This window comes from Oncorhynchus tshawytscha, linkage group LG04 (assembly GCF_018296145.1).
Source record: "Oncorhynchus tshawytscha isolate Ot180627B linkage group LG04, Otsh_v2.0, whole genome shotgun sequence".
Classification (NCBI taxonomy): domain Eukaryota; kingdom Metazoa; phylum Chordata; class Actinopteri; order Salmoniformes; family Salmonidae; genus Oncorhynchus; species Oncorhynchus tshawytscha.
Genome location: NC_056432.1, coordinates 17,769,601 through 17,786,472, shown reverse-complemented (window position 1 = coordinate 17,786,472; position 16,872 = coordinate 17,769,601). Strand labels below are relative to the sequence as shown.

Below are 16,872 nucleotides of genomic sequence, written 5' to 3'. Positions count from 1 at the left end.
TTGATTATGTCCATAACAAGGTAGTGCATGCCTGTTAGACCACCATACAATCACTATCTTACTCCAAACATTTGTTAAAGGCCCAGTGCAGTCAAACATGTTATATTCTTGTGTTTTATATGTACTTCCACACTATGAGATTGGAATAATACAGCAGCAATAGCATTACTCACCACCATGAGGTGTCCATTCTTGTCTTTGTACACCATGGACTCCTGGCCACTGCTGAAGTCCACAATACCCTCTTTCCCTGCCTGTATCTGAAATGAGATGCTGAAAAACAACAGCATATTCATCCAGGACTCCATGGAAAACAGTGGCACGTGTTACAGAGAGGACTATCAAGGCTAAATAAATAAAGATGAAATAAACATAAGCCAGCTCATCTGGCTACTTGATCCATCAGACTAGAACTCCCAGAATCCATCCTGTTGTCAGCCACAGCCTCACCTGCCCTGGACCACGTTGATAGCGCTCTGCTTGTTGGCAACCACACTGAGTTTGGTCAACACTTCAAACAGGTGGTCACACTGGATGACCAGGTCCCCCTGAACATGAGGTCAGGACACATTGGGTAGCGTTAGGGGTGTGTCTGAAAGGGCACCATGTTCCAAGGCATGTAGTGCACTGTAGGATGGATTTCCTTCTAAACATATCCTGGTTAGAATCACTTGGAAAACAGAGGCGTTACACTCACTTTACCGAGCTATTACACTATGCTGTGTGCCGACAGTGTCCTCCTACCTTCTGTTTAACGTCTTCACTTGCAATATGGAAAATGATGATGCTGTCACTCAAGGTACTGACAGACACACCTGCAATGGAGTAAGCAGCACTCACACAGATCAGTACACTTTGAAACAAACTGTATATTATATATATTACCAGTATTTTCCTAACTTACACTTCAGTTGAATTTTCAACTAATAATCCATTGTGAAAATTTGATGCAGATGGAAATTAGGATTCACCCCACTGAAAAATCAAATCTATTTTGCAAGTGAGACCAGACAAGCTCAAACCCCATGCATCACATCCATACCATGTTGCAGGCTCACCTTTCAGAGTAGTGTACTGCACTTTCTGTTTGATCTTGGCCTCGTCCACCACATAGGCAGCCGTCTGCGTGAGGATGAGCTGCCGAGGTCGGGGTTTAAACCCATTCCTGTCATACTTCACCACTGGTACGCTATACTGCAGAGAGAGGAGGAAGAGAGAGAGAGATAGTGTTAAGGGTTTTAAAATGGAGAAAGCGAGAGTTTTAAAATAAGAGAGTTTAAGGGTTAAGGACATACTGCAATGCAAATGTCTTGATTACCTTGATGCGTTCATGGCGAATCATCTGCAGGACCTTCATATTGATGTCCTGTTCACCTGAAAATATAACATAGTGCAAAAGATGGCATTTGATCCTAAAACACGAGTGTGAGTAAGATGCCACATGTAATTAGCAGATATCTGCTACTATATACTGACTGATCCTGGTGTCCACAAAGGGTTGGGAGACACTCTGAGGGTAGCTGTCCTTCTTGTCCTTGAAGATAACACTGGTGATCCCCTTGAGTTGAAGCTGGGAGGGTGAGACAAGGAATGAACATCACCAACATAGAACTAGCTAAAGAATTCTGATTTATAGGATCTTTGTGATCACAAATATGTTACACAGCATAGGCTATACAGGGCACTAAAAAGGTAGGTTATACAACACAAGTATGTTGTCTACTATTTCCATGATGTAAGTCTGTCACACCCTGATCTGTCTCACCTGTCTTTGTGATTGTCTCCACCCCTCTCCAGGTGTCACCCATCTTCTCCATTATCACCTGTGTATTTATACCTGTTTTCTCTGTCTGTTGCCAGTTAGTTTTATTCATCAAACCTACCAGTGGTTTTCCCCTTGCGCCTGTATTGTCTATAGTTCCTGTTTTCTAGTTTTGACCTTTCTGCCTGCCCTGAGCCTGCCTGCCCTGAGCCTGCCTGCCCTGAGCCTGTACCTTTGCCCCACTTCTGTGGATTACCTGCCCTGAGCCTGCCTGCCGTCCTGTACCTTTGCCCCACTACTCTGGATTACCTGCCCTGAGCCTGCCTGCCGTCCTGTACCTTTGCCCCACTACTCTGGATGCCTGCCTGCCGTCCTGTACCTTTGCCCCACTACTCTGGATTACCTGCCCTGAGCCTGCCTGCCATCCTGTACCTTTGCCCCACTACTCAGGATTACCTGCCCTGAGCCTGCCTGCCGTCCTGTACCTTTGCCCCACTACTCTGGATTACCTGCCCTGAGCCTGCCTGCCGTCCTGTACCTTTGCCCCACTACTCAGGATTACCTGCCCTGAGCCTGCCTGCCGTCCTGTACCTTTGCCCCATTACTCTGGATTACCTGCCCTGAGCCTGCCTGCCGTCCTGTACCTTTGCCCCACTACTCTGGATGCCTGACCTGAGCCTGCCTGCCGTCCTGTACCTTTGCCCCACTACCCTGGATGCCGTCCGGTACCTGTGCCCCACTACTCTGGTTTACCGACCTCCGCCTGACCTGACCCTGAGCCTGCCTGCCGTCCTGTACCTTTGCCTGCCTGTGCTCGATTTAATACACTTTTGTTACTTCTACACTGTCTGCACCTGGATCTTACCTTCAAACCTGAAACTCATGATTTAAAAGGGACAATTCTGGAGTAGTTCTGGCCTTACCTGTGCTTTCTGTTGTGCAGTGATCCCTCTGACGTACCTCGTCACCATGACACGCATGTGGAGCTGACGCAGGATCGCTGAGGCCTGTACAAGAAGAGCAAGCACAGTCCAACAGACGTTTCACTGAGCTTCCCCTTTAACACCAAAATAGCTGTCCTCAATTCAATGTAATTGAATTACAATGTGAATAAATACCTCAGTCAATACAGGTGGAGGGGTTAGCCAGCTGATTTTATCCAGAACTGTTTTTGGGAGATTGTCTTTCAGCCTGTTGAGGTAGTTCTGTCTGACAAAGGCCAGGTATTCAGAGTTATCAGTAGTCTTTGCCTCCCCTCTGGTCATGTATCCTTTAATAAACCTGGAATAAAAAAGTAAATAATTGGTCATCTACAGTATTAATAATAATACTGCCCTCTGGGAATGTGCTTAACATTATAGGCTTTAATCCACTATGGATCTGTAGTTTGTGGCAAACTTCAGAGTATAAATTTATAAAATGTCATTTTGGTTGATGGATCAACATTGCAGTGCTAGAGCCTGAAGATGTGACCTCGTTCTCCCTCCTCTTACTTCTTGATGACCTTGACAGCCCATTGTCTCCTCTCTTTCTCTTTCCTGGCTTGAACTCCTCTCCAGCAAGTCTCAATCTTGGTGGCTAAAGAGCACATTACACAACAGGTATCAAATCAAGATGGAGAAAAATGTGAATTTATTGAATATCTGTAGAGGTTTGCATGGCCAGTGACATAAATATATACTGTATCTTGCCTACAATGTTTCTGCTCTCCAAAAAGACACACGGTTTATCCTGTAATGTTACACACATTATGATATATAATATGCCATTTAGCAGATGATTTTATCCAAAGCGACTTAGACATGCATCCAAACATTTATCTACATACAGTGCCTATGGAAACTATTCAGACCCCTTGACTTTTTCCAAATTTTCTTACGTTACAGCTTTATTCTACTAAATAGTTGTTTTCCTCAATCTACACACAATAACCCATAATGACAAAGCAAAAACAGGTTAAGACATGTTTTGTAATTTATAAGAAATAAACCAACTGAAATATGACTTTCATATAAGTATTCAGACCCTTTACTCAATACTTTGTTGAAGCACATTTGGCAGTGATTACAGCATTGAGTCTTCCTGGGTATGACGCTACAAACTTGGCAAACCTATAGTTGAGGAGTTTCTCCTGATTCTTCATAGTCATTGTCTTGTTGGAAGGGGAACCTTCACCCCAGTCTGAGGTCCCGAGTGCTCTGGAGCAGGTTTTCATCAAATACCTTTCTAGTGGAGTGGAGAAGGTGGAAAGTTAAGTTCCTTGGCATACACATCACTGACAAATGGTCCACCCACACAGACAGAGTGATGAAGAAGGCGCGACAGCTCTTCGAACTTCAGGAGGCTTAAGAAATTTGGCTTGTCACCTAAAACACTCACAAACTTTTACAGATGCACAATCGAGAGCATCCTGTCGGGCTGTATCACCGCCTGGTACGACAACTGTTCTGCCCACAACCGCAAGACTCTCCAGAGGGTAGTGCGTTCTGCACAACGCATCCCCGGGGGCAAACTACCTGCCCTCCAGGACACCTACAGCACCTGATGTCACAGGAAGGCCGAAACGATCATCAAGGACAACAACCACCCGAGCCACTGCCTGTTCACCCCGCTATCATCCAGAAGGCGAGGTCAGTACAGGTGCATCAAAGCAGGAACCGAGAGACTGAAAAACAGCTTCTATCTCAAGGCCATCAGACTGTTCAACAGCCATCACTAACAGAGTGGATGCTGCCAACATACTGACTCAAATCTCTGGCCACTTTAATACATATAATAAATGGATTTAATAAAAGGTATCACTGGTCACTTTAAATAACGGCACTTTAATAATGTCGAAATATCCTACATTTCTCATCTCATATGTACTGTGTATACTATATTCTATACCATCTACTGCATCTCGCCTATGCCGCACGGCCATTGCTCATCCATAACTTTATATGTATATATTATTATTCATCCCTTCACAATTGTGTATATAAGGTAGTTGTTGTGAATTTGTTAGATTTCTTGCTAGATATTACTGCACTGTCAGAACTAGAAGCACAAGCATTCCGCTGCACTGCTAACCATGTGACCAATGAAATTTGATTTGATTTGACTATACTTTGCTCCGTTAATCTTTCCTTAGATCCTGACTAGTCTCCCAGTCCCTGCCTCTGAAAAACATCCCTACAGCAAGATGCTGCCACCACCATGCTTCACCGTAGGGATGGTGCCAGGTTTCCTCTAGATGTGACACTTGGCATTCAGGCCAAAAAGTTCAATCTTGGTTTCATCAGACCAGACAATCTTGCTTCTCGTGGTCTGAGAGTCTTTTGGTGCCTTTTGGCAAACTCCAAGCAGGCTGTCATGCCTTTTACTGAGGAGTGGCTTCCATCTGGCCACTCTACCTTAAAAGGCCTGATTGGTGGAGTGCTGCAGAGATGGTTGCCCTTCTGGAAGGTTCTCCCAACTCCACAGAGGAAATCTAGAGCTCTATCAGTGTGACCATCGGGTTCTTGGTCACCTCCCCTGACCAAGGCCCTTCTCCCCGATTGCTCAGTTTGGCCGGGAAGCCAGCTCTAGGAAGAGTCTTGGTGGTTCCAAACTTCTTCCATTTAAGAATGATGGAGGCCACTGTGTTCTTGGGGACCTTCAATGCTGTAGACATTTTTTGGTACCCTTCCCCAGATCTGTGCCTCGACACTATCCTGTCTCGGAGCTCGACGGACAATTCCTTGGACCTCATGGCTTGGTTTTTGCTCTGACATGCACTGTCACATGTGGGATCTTATATTGACAGGTGTGCCTTTCCAAATCATGTCCAATCAATTGAATTTACCACAGGTGGACTCCAAGTTGTAGAAACATCTCAAGGATGATCAATGGAAACAGGATGCAACGGAGTTCAATTTCAAGTCTCAAAGCAAAGGGTAATTATTTTTTATACATTTACAGAACATTTTGTCATTACAGGGAATTGTGTGTAGATTGCTTAGGATTTTTATGTATTTAATACATTTTAGAATAAGGCTGTAACGTAACAAAATGTGTGAAAAAGAGTCAAGGGGTCTGAACACTTTCTGAAGGCACTGAATCAGTGGTCCTGGAAATCGAACCCACTTTCCTGGTGTTGCAAGTGCCATGCTCTTCCAACTGAGCTACAGAGGACCACATCCATGTAGCTTTGCTGTCACTTACCAGCTTCTTTCTGTCTTCTGAATTCTCCTTTTTGCCGGTATCCCTTGTACTGGGCCTGAATCCTTGATGCTGCAATATACATTAATAATATTGAAATCTCTATGCAAATAAATAAAATCTCTTGATTTCTCTTAGCTTTCATGCCCTTACCAAGTTTATGTTTGCAGACCTCAAAGGCATCTTCTGTGGCAAACAGTGTCCTGGGGTGGCGGATAAATATCTTGGTTCTAGAGGGAAATTGAAAAGTAACAGAGATTTGTAAGAACCAATCTAGTGGAGGAGAAATGAGTTGCCCAAACTGCTCTCACCTGCCCATTTTGTACTCATCTGGCAGGTATCCCAGGTGCTGCACCAGCACTTCCACTCCTTCTGCAGCCACTCCTCTCCAATGGGGCCAGGTGGCTGGGCATAGGGGCTTGTATCTGGAGGTGGATCACACATCACCTCATTGTCCTAGATGTACAGATGTATTTGGAATGCCTGTAATGCCTGTGCTTGTTTGTGTTAAAATGCAACCCAACGTTCCCCGAGGGGACAGAATAAAGAAATTAATTAATTATTTAATATCAACAGCTCAAGTAAAGGCAAAATCTTTCAAAGATTCTAGTCGAATCATTTGCAGATGAAGCCTAATGTTATAAGGAAAATATTGTTTCTACAAAGTAATCAATGTGGTCTACTAAAGCAACAAGTTCTGTTGGCCTACCTCTGCAGAAACAACTCGTAGCGGCGTCGGTATGCAAAACCTGCCCTTCTGACCCTAAGGTGTTCCATCAGCCCCAGGTACTTCACTTGGTGCCGAACCAGCACGTCGTCAAAACGACCTATAGCATGTGTGTTTGTGTACGTGCCAAAAAAAGAGGGGAAGAAAAAGACACAAAGGGGAAAAAGAGAGAGAGAGAATGAAGGAGAAATTGCTTCATAAAACACAGTTGACAGATTGAAGTTTGGAAGTACCACCAGCTGGTGATGATATTGTGCACGTGGCGGAGGTCAGAGGGTCTCTCACCTGGCTGTTTGGACTCGTTGGATTTGAGGCAGCGCACATACCAGGGCTCCTTAGACATGAGGATGTCTGTCAGTCCCAGCAGACTGCTCTTAAACTGGCTAGCAACCTACAGAGAAACAGGCCTGGGATCAGTTGTAGAGTCCCCCAACAGTTTATCTGTCAAATACACATGGATGATGGACCACAACAGGCTGCCAGTGACAGAGGTAAATGACGATCAAATGCTGCATAAGGGGACAATAAATAATCCAATATAAACAGAGACATCTATTACTTTTCTCAGTTGTCCGTCACACCGAAAACGGTGTGTTTCTATCCAGCTATACTGTACAATATGTTATACTATTGAGGCAGTGTACAAGTAAAAAAAAACTGTCATTGTGACTTCAGGGGGACAGATGGAAAAGTGGTGGGGAAAACTTGGTAAGCTCTCACCGTCTCTGGTCGCCGCCTGCTATCTGACTCTGTGGAAGCAAAGCACTCTCTGACTATGGCATTTTTTGACTGCCGCATCACCTGTGTACAGACATACACACACACACACAGTGGATACTCAAAACCAATTGGGCAAATTCACTGCATTCCCCTCCTCTTGTATTATTTACAGAACTTCAACAGGAGTAAATAATTAAGGAACCAATTGAAAAGAGTCCCATTCTCTACCCCCCCCTCCTTCCTTCCTCCGCTCCTTCCTTCCTCCCCTGTCTCACATAATCCATCAGTAGAAACCTGCAGACTTACATCTTTGATGTTTCTGTATAACATGTCATTGTTTTTGTCGATGAACCCTGGGATGACACAAACAACAACATGCGAGAAAGAGTGGTGAGTGAGAAGGGACATGTGAGAGTGGCAGTGAAATCTACTAGTAGGACATGTAGGGACATTGAGGAGCAGGGTAATGCCACCATTGAGCCTGAGACCATGGGATACCTTACCCACAACGCAATAGGTGACCTCCCCAGCATAATGCAGAAGGCGAAAGTCGCCCCGATCCAGCGTCTTACGTATCTTCTTGTCAGACAACTTGTGCCTGCAGTCAATGGGACAGAGAGAGAGAGAGAGGGAGAGGGATGAAGAGTGAGAGGCAAATAAAGACAGAGCCTAAGCCTTTTTACTGTGTCGACTCACAGGTTGGGAATAGGACAAGAGGTCCATCCAGGGCCGGCTTCAGGCATAAGTGACAAACGGTTGCTTAGTGGGCCCCAGACCGACAAAAATAATATACTGCATATACAGTTGAAGTCGGAAGCTTACATACACCTTAGCCAAATACAGTGGGGCAAAAAAGTATTTAGTCAGCGACCAATTGTGCAAGTTCTCCCACTTAAAAAGATGAGAGAGGCCTGTAATTTTCATCATTGGTACACTTCAACTACGACAGACAAAATGAGAAGAAAAAAATCCAGAAAATCACATTGTAGGATTTTTAATGAATTTATTTGCAAATTATGGTGGAAAATAAGTATTTGGTCACCTACAAACAAGCAAGATTTCTGGCTCTCACAGACCTGTAACTTCTTCTTTAAGAGGCTCCTCTGTCCTCCACTCGTTACCTGTATTAATGGCACCTGTTTAAACTTGTTATCAGTATAAAAGACACCTGTCCACAACCTCACAGTCACACTCCAAACTCCACTATGGCCAAGACCAAAGAGCTGTCAAAGGACACCAGAAACAAAATTGTAGACCTGCACCAGGCTGGGAAGACTGAATCTGCAGCTTGGTTTGAAGAAATCAACTGTGGGAGCAATTATTAGGAAATGATAGACATACAAGACCACTGATAATCTCCCTCGATCTGAGGCTCCACGCAAGATCTCACCCCGTGGGGTCAAAATGATCACAAGAACGGTGAGCAAAAATCCCAGCACCACACGGGGGGACCTAGTGAATGACCTGCAGAGAGCTGGGACCAAAGTAACAAAGCCTACCATCAGTAACACACTACGCCGCCAGGGACTCAAATCCTGCAGTGCCAGACGTGTCCCCCTGCTTAAGCCAGTACATGTCCAGGCCCGTCTGAAGTTTGCTAGAGAGCATTTGGATGATCCAGAAGAAGACTGGGAGAATGTCATATGATCAGATGAAACCAAAATATAACTTTTTGGTAAAAACTCAACTCTTCGTGTTTGGAGGACAAAGAATGCTGAGTTGCATCCAAAGAACACCATACCTACTGTGAAGCATGGGGGTGGAAACATCATGCTTTGGGGCTGTTTTTCTGCAAAGGGACCAGGACGACTGATCCGTGTAAAGGAAAGAATGAATGGGGCCATGTATCGTGAGATTTTGAGTGAAAACCTCCTTCCATCAGCAAGGGCATTGAAGATGAAACGTGGCTGGGTCTTTCAGCATGACAATGATCCCAAACACGCTGCCCGGGCAACGAAGGAGTGGCTTCGTAAGAAGCATTTCAAGGTCCTGGAGTGGCCTAGCCAGTCTCCAGATCTCTACCCCATAGAAAATCTTTGGAGGGAGTTGAAAGTCCGTGTTGCCCAGCAACAGCCCCAAAACATCCCTGCTCTAGAGGAGATCTGCATGGAGGAATGGGCCAAAATACCAGCAACAGTGTGTGAACACCTTGTGAAGACTTACAGAAAACGTTTGACCTCTGTCATTGCCAACAAAGGGTATATAACAAAGTATTGAGATAAACTTTTGTTATTGACCAAATACTTATTTTCCACCATCATTTGCAAATAAATTCATTAAAAATCCTACAATGTGATTTTCTGGATTTTTTTTTTCTCATTTTGTCTGTCATAGTTGAAGTGTACCTATGACGAAAATTACAGGCCTCTCTCATATTTTTAAGTGGGAGAACTTGCACAATTGGTGGCTGACTAAATACTTTTTTGCCCCACTGTACATTTAAACTCAGTTTTTCTGACATTCAATCCTAGTAAAAATGCCCTGTTTTAGGCCAGTTAGATCACCACTTTATTTTAAGAATGTGAAATGTCCGAGTAATAGTAGAGGGAATGATTTATTGCAGCTTTTAAAAAAAAATATATATATATATTTATTTATTTCACCTTTATTTAACCAGGTAGGCAAGTTGAGAACAAGTTCTCATTTACAATTGCGACCTGGCCAAGATAAAGCAAAGCAGTTCGACACATACAACGACACAGAGTTACACATGGTGTAAAACAAACATACAGTCAATAATACAGTATAAACAAGTCTATATACGATGTGAGCAAATGAGGTGAGATAAGGGAGGTAAAGGCAAAAAACGGCCATGGTGGCAAAGTAAATACAATATAGCAAGTAAAACACTGCAATGGTAGATTTGCAGTGGAAGAATATGCAAAGTAGAAATAAAAATAATGGGGTGCAAAGGAGCTAAATAAATAAATTAATTAATTAAATACAGTAGGGAAAGGTAGTTGTTTGGTCTAAATTATAGGTGGGCTATGTACAGGTGCAGTAATCTGTGAGCTGCTCTGACAGTTGGTGCTTAAAGCTAGTGAGGGAGATAAGTGTTTCCAGTTTCAGAGATTTTTGTAGTTCGTTCCAGTCATTTGCAGCAGAGAACTGGAAGGAGAGGCGGCCAAAGAAAGAATTGGTTTTGGGGGTGACTAGAGAGATATATATACCTGCTGGAGCGTGTGCTACAGGTGGGAGATGCTATGGTGACCAGCGAGCTGAGATAAGGGGGGACTTTACCTAGCAGGGTCTTGTAGATGACATGGAGCCAGTGGGTTTGGTGACGAGTATGAAGCGAGGGCCAGCCAACGAGAGCGTACAGGTCGCAATGGTGGGTAGTATTTGGGGCTTTGGTGACAAAACGGATTGCACTGTGATAGACTGCATCCAATTTGTTGAGTAGGGTATTGGAGGCTATTTTGTAAATGTCATCGCCAAAGTCGAGGATTGGTAGGATGGTCAGTTTTACAAGGGTATGTTTGGCAGCATGAGTGAAGGATGCTTTGTTGCGAAATAGGAAGCCAATTCTAGATTTAGTTTTGGATTGGAGATGTTTGATATGGGTCTGGAAGGAGAGTTTACAGTCTAACCAGACACCTAAGTATTTGTAGTTGTCCACGTATTCTGAGCAGTATGACGGCTGCGTGGTTCCATGGTGTTTATAATTGCGTACTATTGTTCGTACAAATGAACGTGGTACCTTCAGGCGTTTGGAAATTGCTTCCAAGGATGAACCCATTTTTTTCTGAGGTCTTGGCTTATTTTAAAAAAAAAATCACATGATATCAAGCAAAGAGGCACTGAGTTTGAAGGTAGGCCTTGAAATACATCCACAGGTATACCTCCAATTGACTCAAATTATGTTAATTAGTCTATCAGAAGCTTCTAAAGCCATAACATCATTTTCTGGAATTTTCTAAGCTGTTTAAAGGCACAGTCAACTTAGTGTATGTTAACTTCTGACTCACTGGAATTGTGATACAGTGAATTATATGTGAAATAATCTGCCTGTAAACAATTGTTGGAAAAATGACTTGTGTCATGTACAAAGTAGATGTCCAAACCAACTTTCTAAAACTATAGTTTGTTAACAAGACATTTGTGGAGTGGTTGAAAAACGAGTTTTAATGACTCCAACCTAAGTGTATGTGAACTTCCGACTTCAACTGTATATTTTGGTCTCAAGGTGCAACTTCGAAATTTGTTTGTGCATCAAGCCATTTTTATTTTGTTATGTCAGTCACTCAATTAGCCATGTCAGCTAACAATCTTTAGATCAGTAAGTTAGTCTAGCTAGTTATCTTGGCCGAATAGTGACCGGGCACACAGGGCACGTGCCCGGGCCCCTGACCTCTAGGGGGCCCCCAATGATTTTGTTAGTCACTCTCACTCAGATATCATTAACATGGCATACTGTAAGTCATGGCAAAATGTGAAGAGTTGCAGGAAATTTGCTGTAAAACTAAAAACATTCTCTCCACCTCATGGCAAAATGGTTAGAATTTCTGGAAATTAGCTGTGAAACAGATGTATTTTTGCACCATGGCAAAATGAGTAGAATTATATGAAATTTGTTGTGAAAATTAAAAATGTTCTCTACCCCATGGCAAAGTGTACAACTGCAGAAAACTTTAAAAGAGCAACATTTTCTATCCACCCCATGGCAAAGTGTGTGGAATTTCAGGAAATTAACTTTAAAATTAAATGTTCTCTCTCTGCTGTCAAGAAGGGAGCCACCAAAATGTTTTGCCCGTGAGGTGGGGGTGGTTAGGGATTTGAACTTAAGTGATAAGGGAGGTTGATGTAACGCTGTTGTATATCCGTGAGAAAGGTTGTGTGTGGTCAACATGTACATATGCAGGACTGTGGTTCGGGGAGCGAGGGAGATAGCTGAACTCACGTGATGAAATGAGGGTGACTGCCCATTTTCTCCTCAAGCTTCTCCAGAAATGTGAAGTCAGTGGCCTCTCCAGGCCTCAGGCATTCTTCATCCTGAGAAAGCAACAAGATCATCCCTTTCATTTCAGCCTATGTCCTTCCCAAGAGCAATAGGATGCATCATGTTACTAATTTACTCTATGGGTTGAGTCCTGATCAAAAGTAGTGCACTAGATAGGGAATAGGGTGCCATTTGTGTGTCCTCACCAGTACTGAAATGATGCCCCGGTGTTTCTCCTCCACTAAGTCACAGATAATCTTATTGTTGAAGAACTGGACAGGCTCCCACTGAAGACGAAAGGAAATAGGTGATGGGAAAATGTGTGAGTTACGGGAATACTACCTAAGCTAAACTCAGCATAAACACACAAGGCATTGCAGGATGCAACAGTAACTATAACACCAAAGTAATACTATGACAAGGTACAAATGCCAATATTACACATGTTGACTAAATAGAACCGGATAGAATAGGATAGATAAATATCCGTGTGTGGAAAAATTATGTGTACCCCAATGCCCTCTGCCTCGTATTCCTCCTGCTCCGACTTCAAGGTCAGCTGGATAAAAAGCTGCTGCAGTTTCTCGTTGCAGTAGTTTATACAGAACTGCTCAAAACTGGAATGGACATACAACAGATAACAATTGATGTGCACCTTAAAATGTCGCCCACCAGTTTTCTACAATTTACTGCACAACCTAGTTCCACCCAGAGCTATACAGTGCATTCGGGAAGTATTCAGACCCATTCCCCTTTTCCACATTTTGTTATGTAACAGACTTATTCTAAAATGGATTAAAGAAAAAAATGTTCTCATCAATCTACACAAAATATCCTGTAATGACAAAGCAAAACCAGGTTTTTAGAAATTTTTGAAAATGTATTAAAAGTAAAAAACAGAAATACCTTAACTTAATTATTCAGACGCTTTGATAAGAGACTCGAAATTGAGCTCAGGTGCATCCTGTTTACATTGATCATCCTTGAGCTGTTTCTACAAGTTGATTGGAGTCCACCTGTGGTAAATTCAATTGATTGGACATGATTTGGAAAGGCACACACCTGTCTATATAAGGTCCCACAGTTGATAGTGCATGTCAGAGCCAAAAACAAGCAATGAGGTTGAAGGAATTGTCCGTAGAGCTCCGAGACAGGATAGTGTTGAGGTACAGAACTGGAGAAGGGTACCAGAACATGTCTGCAGCATTGAAGATCCCCAAGAACACAGTGGCCTCCATCATTCTTAAATGGAAGAAGTTTGGAACCACCAAGATTATTCCTAGAGCTGGCCGCCCGGCTAAACTGAGCAATCGGGGGAGAAGGGCCTTGGTCAGGGAGGTGACCAAGAACCCAATAGTCACTCTGAGCTCTAGAGTTCCTCTGTGGAGATGGGAGAACCTTCCAGAAGGACAACCATCTCTGCAGCACTCCACCAATCAGGCCTTTATGGTAGAGTGGCCAGACGGAAGCCACTTCTCAGTGAAATAGCACGACAGCCAACTTGGAGTTTACCAAAACGCACCTAAAGACTCTCAACAAGATTGTCTGGTCTGATGAAACCAAGATTGGCCTGAATGCCAAGCGTCACATCTGGAGGAAACCTGGCACCATCCCTACTGTGAAGCATGGTGGTGGCAGAATCATGCTGTGGGGATGTTTTTCAGCGGCAGGGACTGGGAGACTAGTCAGGATCTAGGGAAAGATGAAAGGAGCAAAGTACAGAGAGATCCTTGATAAAAACCTGCTCCAGAGCGCTCAGGACCTCCGACTGGGGCGAAGGTTCAACGACCCTAAGCACACAGCCAAGACAACGCAGGAGTGGCTTTGGGACAAGTTTCATAAGGTCCTTGAGTGGCCCAGCCAGAGCTGGGACTTGAACCCGATCGAACATCTCTGGAGAGACCTGAAAATAGCTGTGCAGTGACACTCCCCATCCAACCTGACAGAGCTTGAGTGTATCTGCAGAGAAGAGTGGGAGAAACTCCCCAAATACAGGTGTGCCAACCTTGTAGCATCATACCCAAGAAGACTCAAGGCTGTAATCACTGCCAAAGGTTCTTCAACAAGGTACAGAGTAGGGTCTGGATACTTATGTAAATGTAATATTTCAGTTTTTAATTTTTAATTCATTTGCAAAAATGTCTAAAATCCTGTTTTTGCTTTGTCATTACGGGGCATTATGTGTAGATTGAGGAGGGGAAAAAATATTTAATCAATTTTAGAATAAGGCTGTAAAGTAACAAAATGTGGAAAAAGTCAAGCGGTCTGAATACTTAACAAATGCACTGTATATATAGAGTTCGGACAACTTTTAAAACAGATGCAATGCAATGTTGATGCCATTGAGCTTTCAATTGATTCATTCATGACAAGTATTTGGATTCTACTTTTAGTTCTAGAGGTTCAGTTTCATAGCTTTGTTCAAAATTACAAAAATTCCATAAACTGCTATTGGTCATATTGCCCATGGGGAGCTAACATGGCTGCCATATGGAATTCTTTGATTATACTGTGTAATGTAAATGCTTAAAAATGTGGAAACCACAATGTACTAACTCTAAATATATGGCTCTAGTTCCACCTACCTGTTGACATAGAAAACCTCAAAGCCATATATGTCAAGGAGACCAATAACCGTCTTCCTTGACGGTTCCTGTCAAAAAAGGTTTCAGGAAACAGTGGTCAGTCACACAGATCATCAGGGCTCCCGTTTCATCTTGACATGAGCTTGTCACTTACAGTATCTGCTAACCTTATTCTCCATGGAATCATTGATCTTATTGACCAGCCAGGTAAAGGTGCGTCCATAGATGGCTTTGGCCAGGGCATTTCTGGCATAGATGGCATGGTCCACTGTGAATGGGCTGAGCACCTGGATGGTGATTAAAAAAGGAAAACATTACATAATACCAAACCTGACAAGAGTATGCAAATTCACATCTGAATGAAACAGCTGAAATCATGAATGAGAAAGAGTACTGGGTTTACCACTAGTAAGTGCAGTTAATTCATAATGAATTAATTCAGTCAGTCCCCTCCTCCCTCTCTCACCTCATCTGTTTTGGCCTCAATCTTCCTGTATGTCAGCCCTTCCTGCAGTACTTGAACGTTAATTCCCAGCAACTACAGATGATCACACACAACACAAAGTCAGCAAAGTGTAGGCAGACTGTGGTCTCCAGGGCTTTGGCATGGTGTCGTTGCAGAGTGTCCAAGGAATAACAAGGCTTACTGTTGACACCCAGCGGAGTTCTGTGTTCTTGTTCAACGTGGCGTAGCCTTTGCTGTCAGCTTCAAACTGCACATTCCCTAAGTGGAGGACGCTTGCTATGATCCCAAATAGGTGCTGAAGAGAATGCAGACATGTGAGGGTTAGGGTTAGGAATAGGGTTAGAATGGTGGCTGGCTGTGTGTAAGCAGCTCCCCTCACACACACATATACACAAAGCAAAAGTATGTGCAGCCTAGTACTGCACAGTATATTTCAATAAGATATACAGCTCATTTGAATGTCATCACAAAAGCTGTTTCCACAAACAGTGTGACAGCAACTCACTTGTATATCGCTCTCGTCAAAGTCGATGACGGACAGGGCGTTTCTCACCGTCTTCCAGTCGTTCTTGTCATTGATCGAAGTCACATTGGCACACTCGTCCTGTTTGAGAGAGGGAGTTGCCATTATAGAGTGGCAGTTAGCCTAGCCCTAGATAGCCAATCAATCGATCACAGTGGTTGCCCATACTTGCACCAAGTAACTGTAGTGCTGGCAGTTGCTCTCGAGGCCTAGCTGATGCAGCAGGTCTTCCTCCCCTCCCTCCACCAGCTGGTAGAAGATGTGGAAGTTCCTCTCTCCGTGGTTCTGGTGGACCACTCGGGACTTCTCCAGCAGGTAGCTCAGGATATGGCCCCCCACGGCATCCCCCTGGAGGGTAAACGTGATCAATTATCAATTAGCCTCAATTAACTGCTTACCAGACCTGGACCTGAATTCACAAATCGTCTCAGAGTAGGAGTGGTGACCTGGGAAACATCATTTCTTACCTGGATGTCAAACTGGATATCCATGTACTTTCCAAAGCGACTAGAGTTGTCATTCTTCAGTGTTTTGGCGTTGCCGAAAGCCTGTTGGGAAACACTGTGGCATTAATCAATGAGAGATTTACTACTGGGTCGTTCCACGAAACGAGTCCCTTTTGGGTAGTGTAACTTGGTGAAAAAACACTTTTCATTTCATCTAACATTGATGTTCAACTAAATTAAAAAATAAATAATCTGATCTCAAGAGGTTATAAAAAAAGACTATAGTAAGTACCTATTAAGTGCCAAATAAAGTAACAGGGTTGATGATTTAATCTTAAATCAGTCATAAATCCCCTCGTGACAGGGAGAATGGAAGCTTGTTGTTTGCAACAGGGAGGGGCAATTTAATGCAAGCTTCTAAAAATTATAATTTTAAAAATAACATTCTAGCCTGTCTATGTATAGGTAACATGGTTAACGTGTTATGCTAGAACCACACCCCAAAATGTCCATAAAGAGTAG

The 16,872-nt window shown here is 43.4% G+C and overlaps 1 protein-coding gene across 2 annotated transcripts in view; it reads right to left on the bottom strand.

Moving 5' to 3' along the window:
• The window catches only part of myo1ha (myosin IHa), a 30,479-nt gene that overhangs the window by 431 nt on the left and 13,176 nt on the right, over positions 1-16,872 (bottom strand). Inside the window, exons 6-32 of one of the 2 annotated variants that reach the window (XM_042320393.1) lie at positions 16,372-16,452; positions 16,073-16,252; positions 15,887-15,985; positions 15,563-15,676; positions 15,382-15,453; positions 15,083-15,202; positions 14,916-14,983; positions 12,842-12,947; positions 12,537-12,617; positions 12,292-12,383; positions 7,895-7,989; positions 7,698-7,744; positions 7,392-7,472; positions 6,957-7,062; positions 6,654-6,771; positions 6,256-6,369; positions 6,098-6,174; positions 5,948-6,016; positions 3,256-3,340; positions 2,881-3,043; positions 2,686-2,769; positions 1,477-1,570; positions 1,319-1,374; positions 1,059-1,194; positions 745-815; positions 451-548; positions 174-273 (exon numbers count right to left, since the gene is read on the bottom strand). In XM_042320393.1, the coding sequence (XP_042176327.1) occupies positions 174-273; positions 451-548; positions 745-815; positions 1,059-1,194; positions 1,319-1,374; positions 1,477-1,570; positions 2,686-2,769; positions 2,881-3,043; positions 3,256-3,340; positions 5,948-6,016; positions 6,098-6,174; positions 6,256-6,369; positions 6,654-6,771; positions 6,957-7,062; positions 7,392-7,472; positions 7,698-7,744; positions 7,895-7,989; positions 12,292-12,383; positions 12,537-12,617; positions 12,842-12,947; positions 14,916-14,983; positions 15,083-15,202; positions 15,382-15,453; positions 15,563-15,676; positions 15,887-15,985; positions 16,073-16,252; positions 16,372-16,452 (2,607 nt within the window). Of the gene's footprint in view, positions 1-173; positions 274-450; positions 549-744; positions 816-1,058; positions 1,195-1,318; positions 1,375-1,476; positions 1,571-2,685; positions 2,770-2,880; positions 3,044-3,255; positions 3,341-5,947; positions 6,017-6,097; positions 6,175-6,255; positions 6,370-6,653; positions 6,772-6,956; positions 7,063-7,391; positions 7,473-7,697; positions 7,990-12,291; positions 12,384-12,536; positions 12,618-12,841; positions 12,948-14,915; positions 14,984-15,082; positions 15,203-15,381; positions 15,454-15,562; positions 15,677-15,886; positions 15,986-16,072; positions 16,253-16,371; positions 16,453-16,872 lie in introns of both variants that reach the window. The other variant, XM_042320392.1, reaches the window with a different exon arrangement.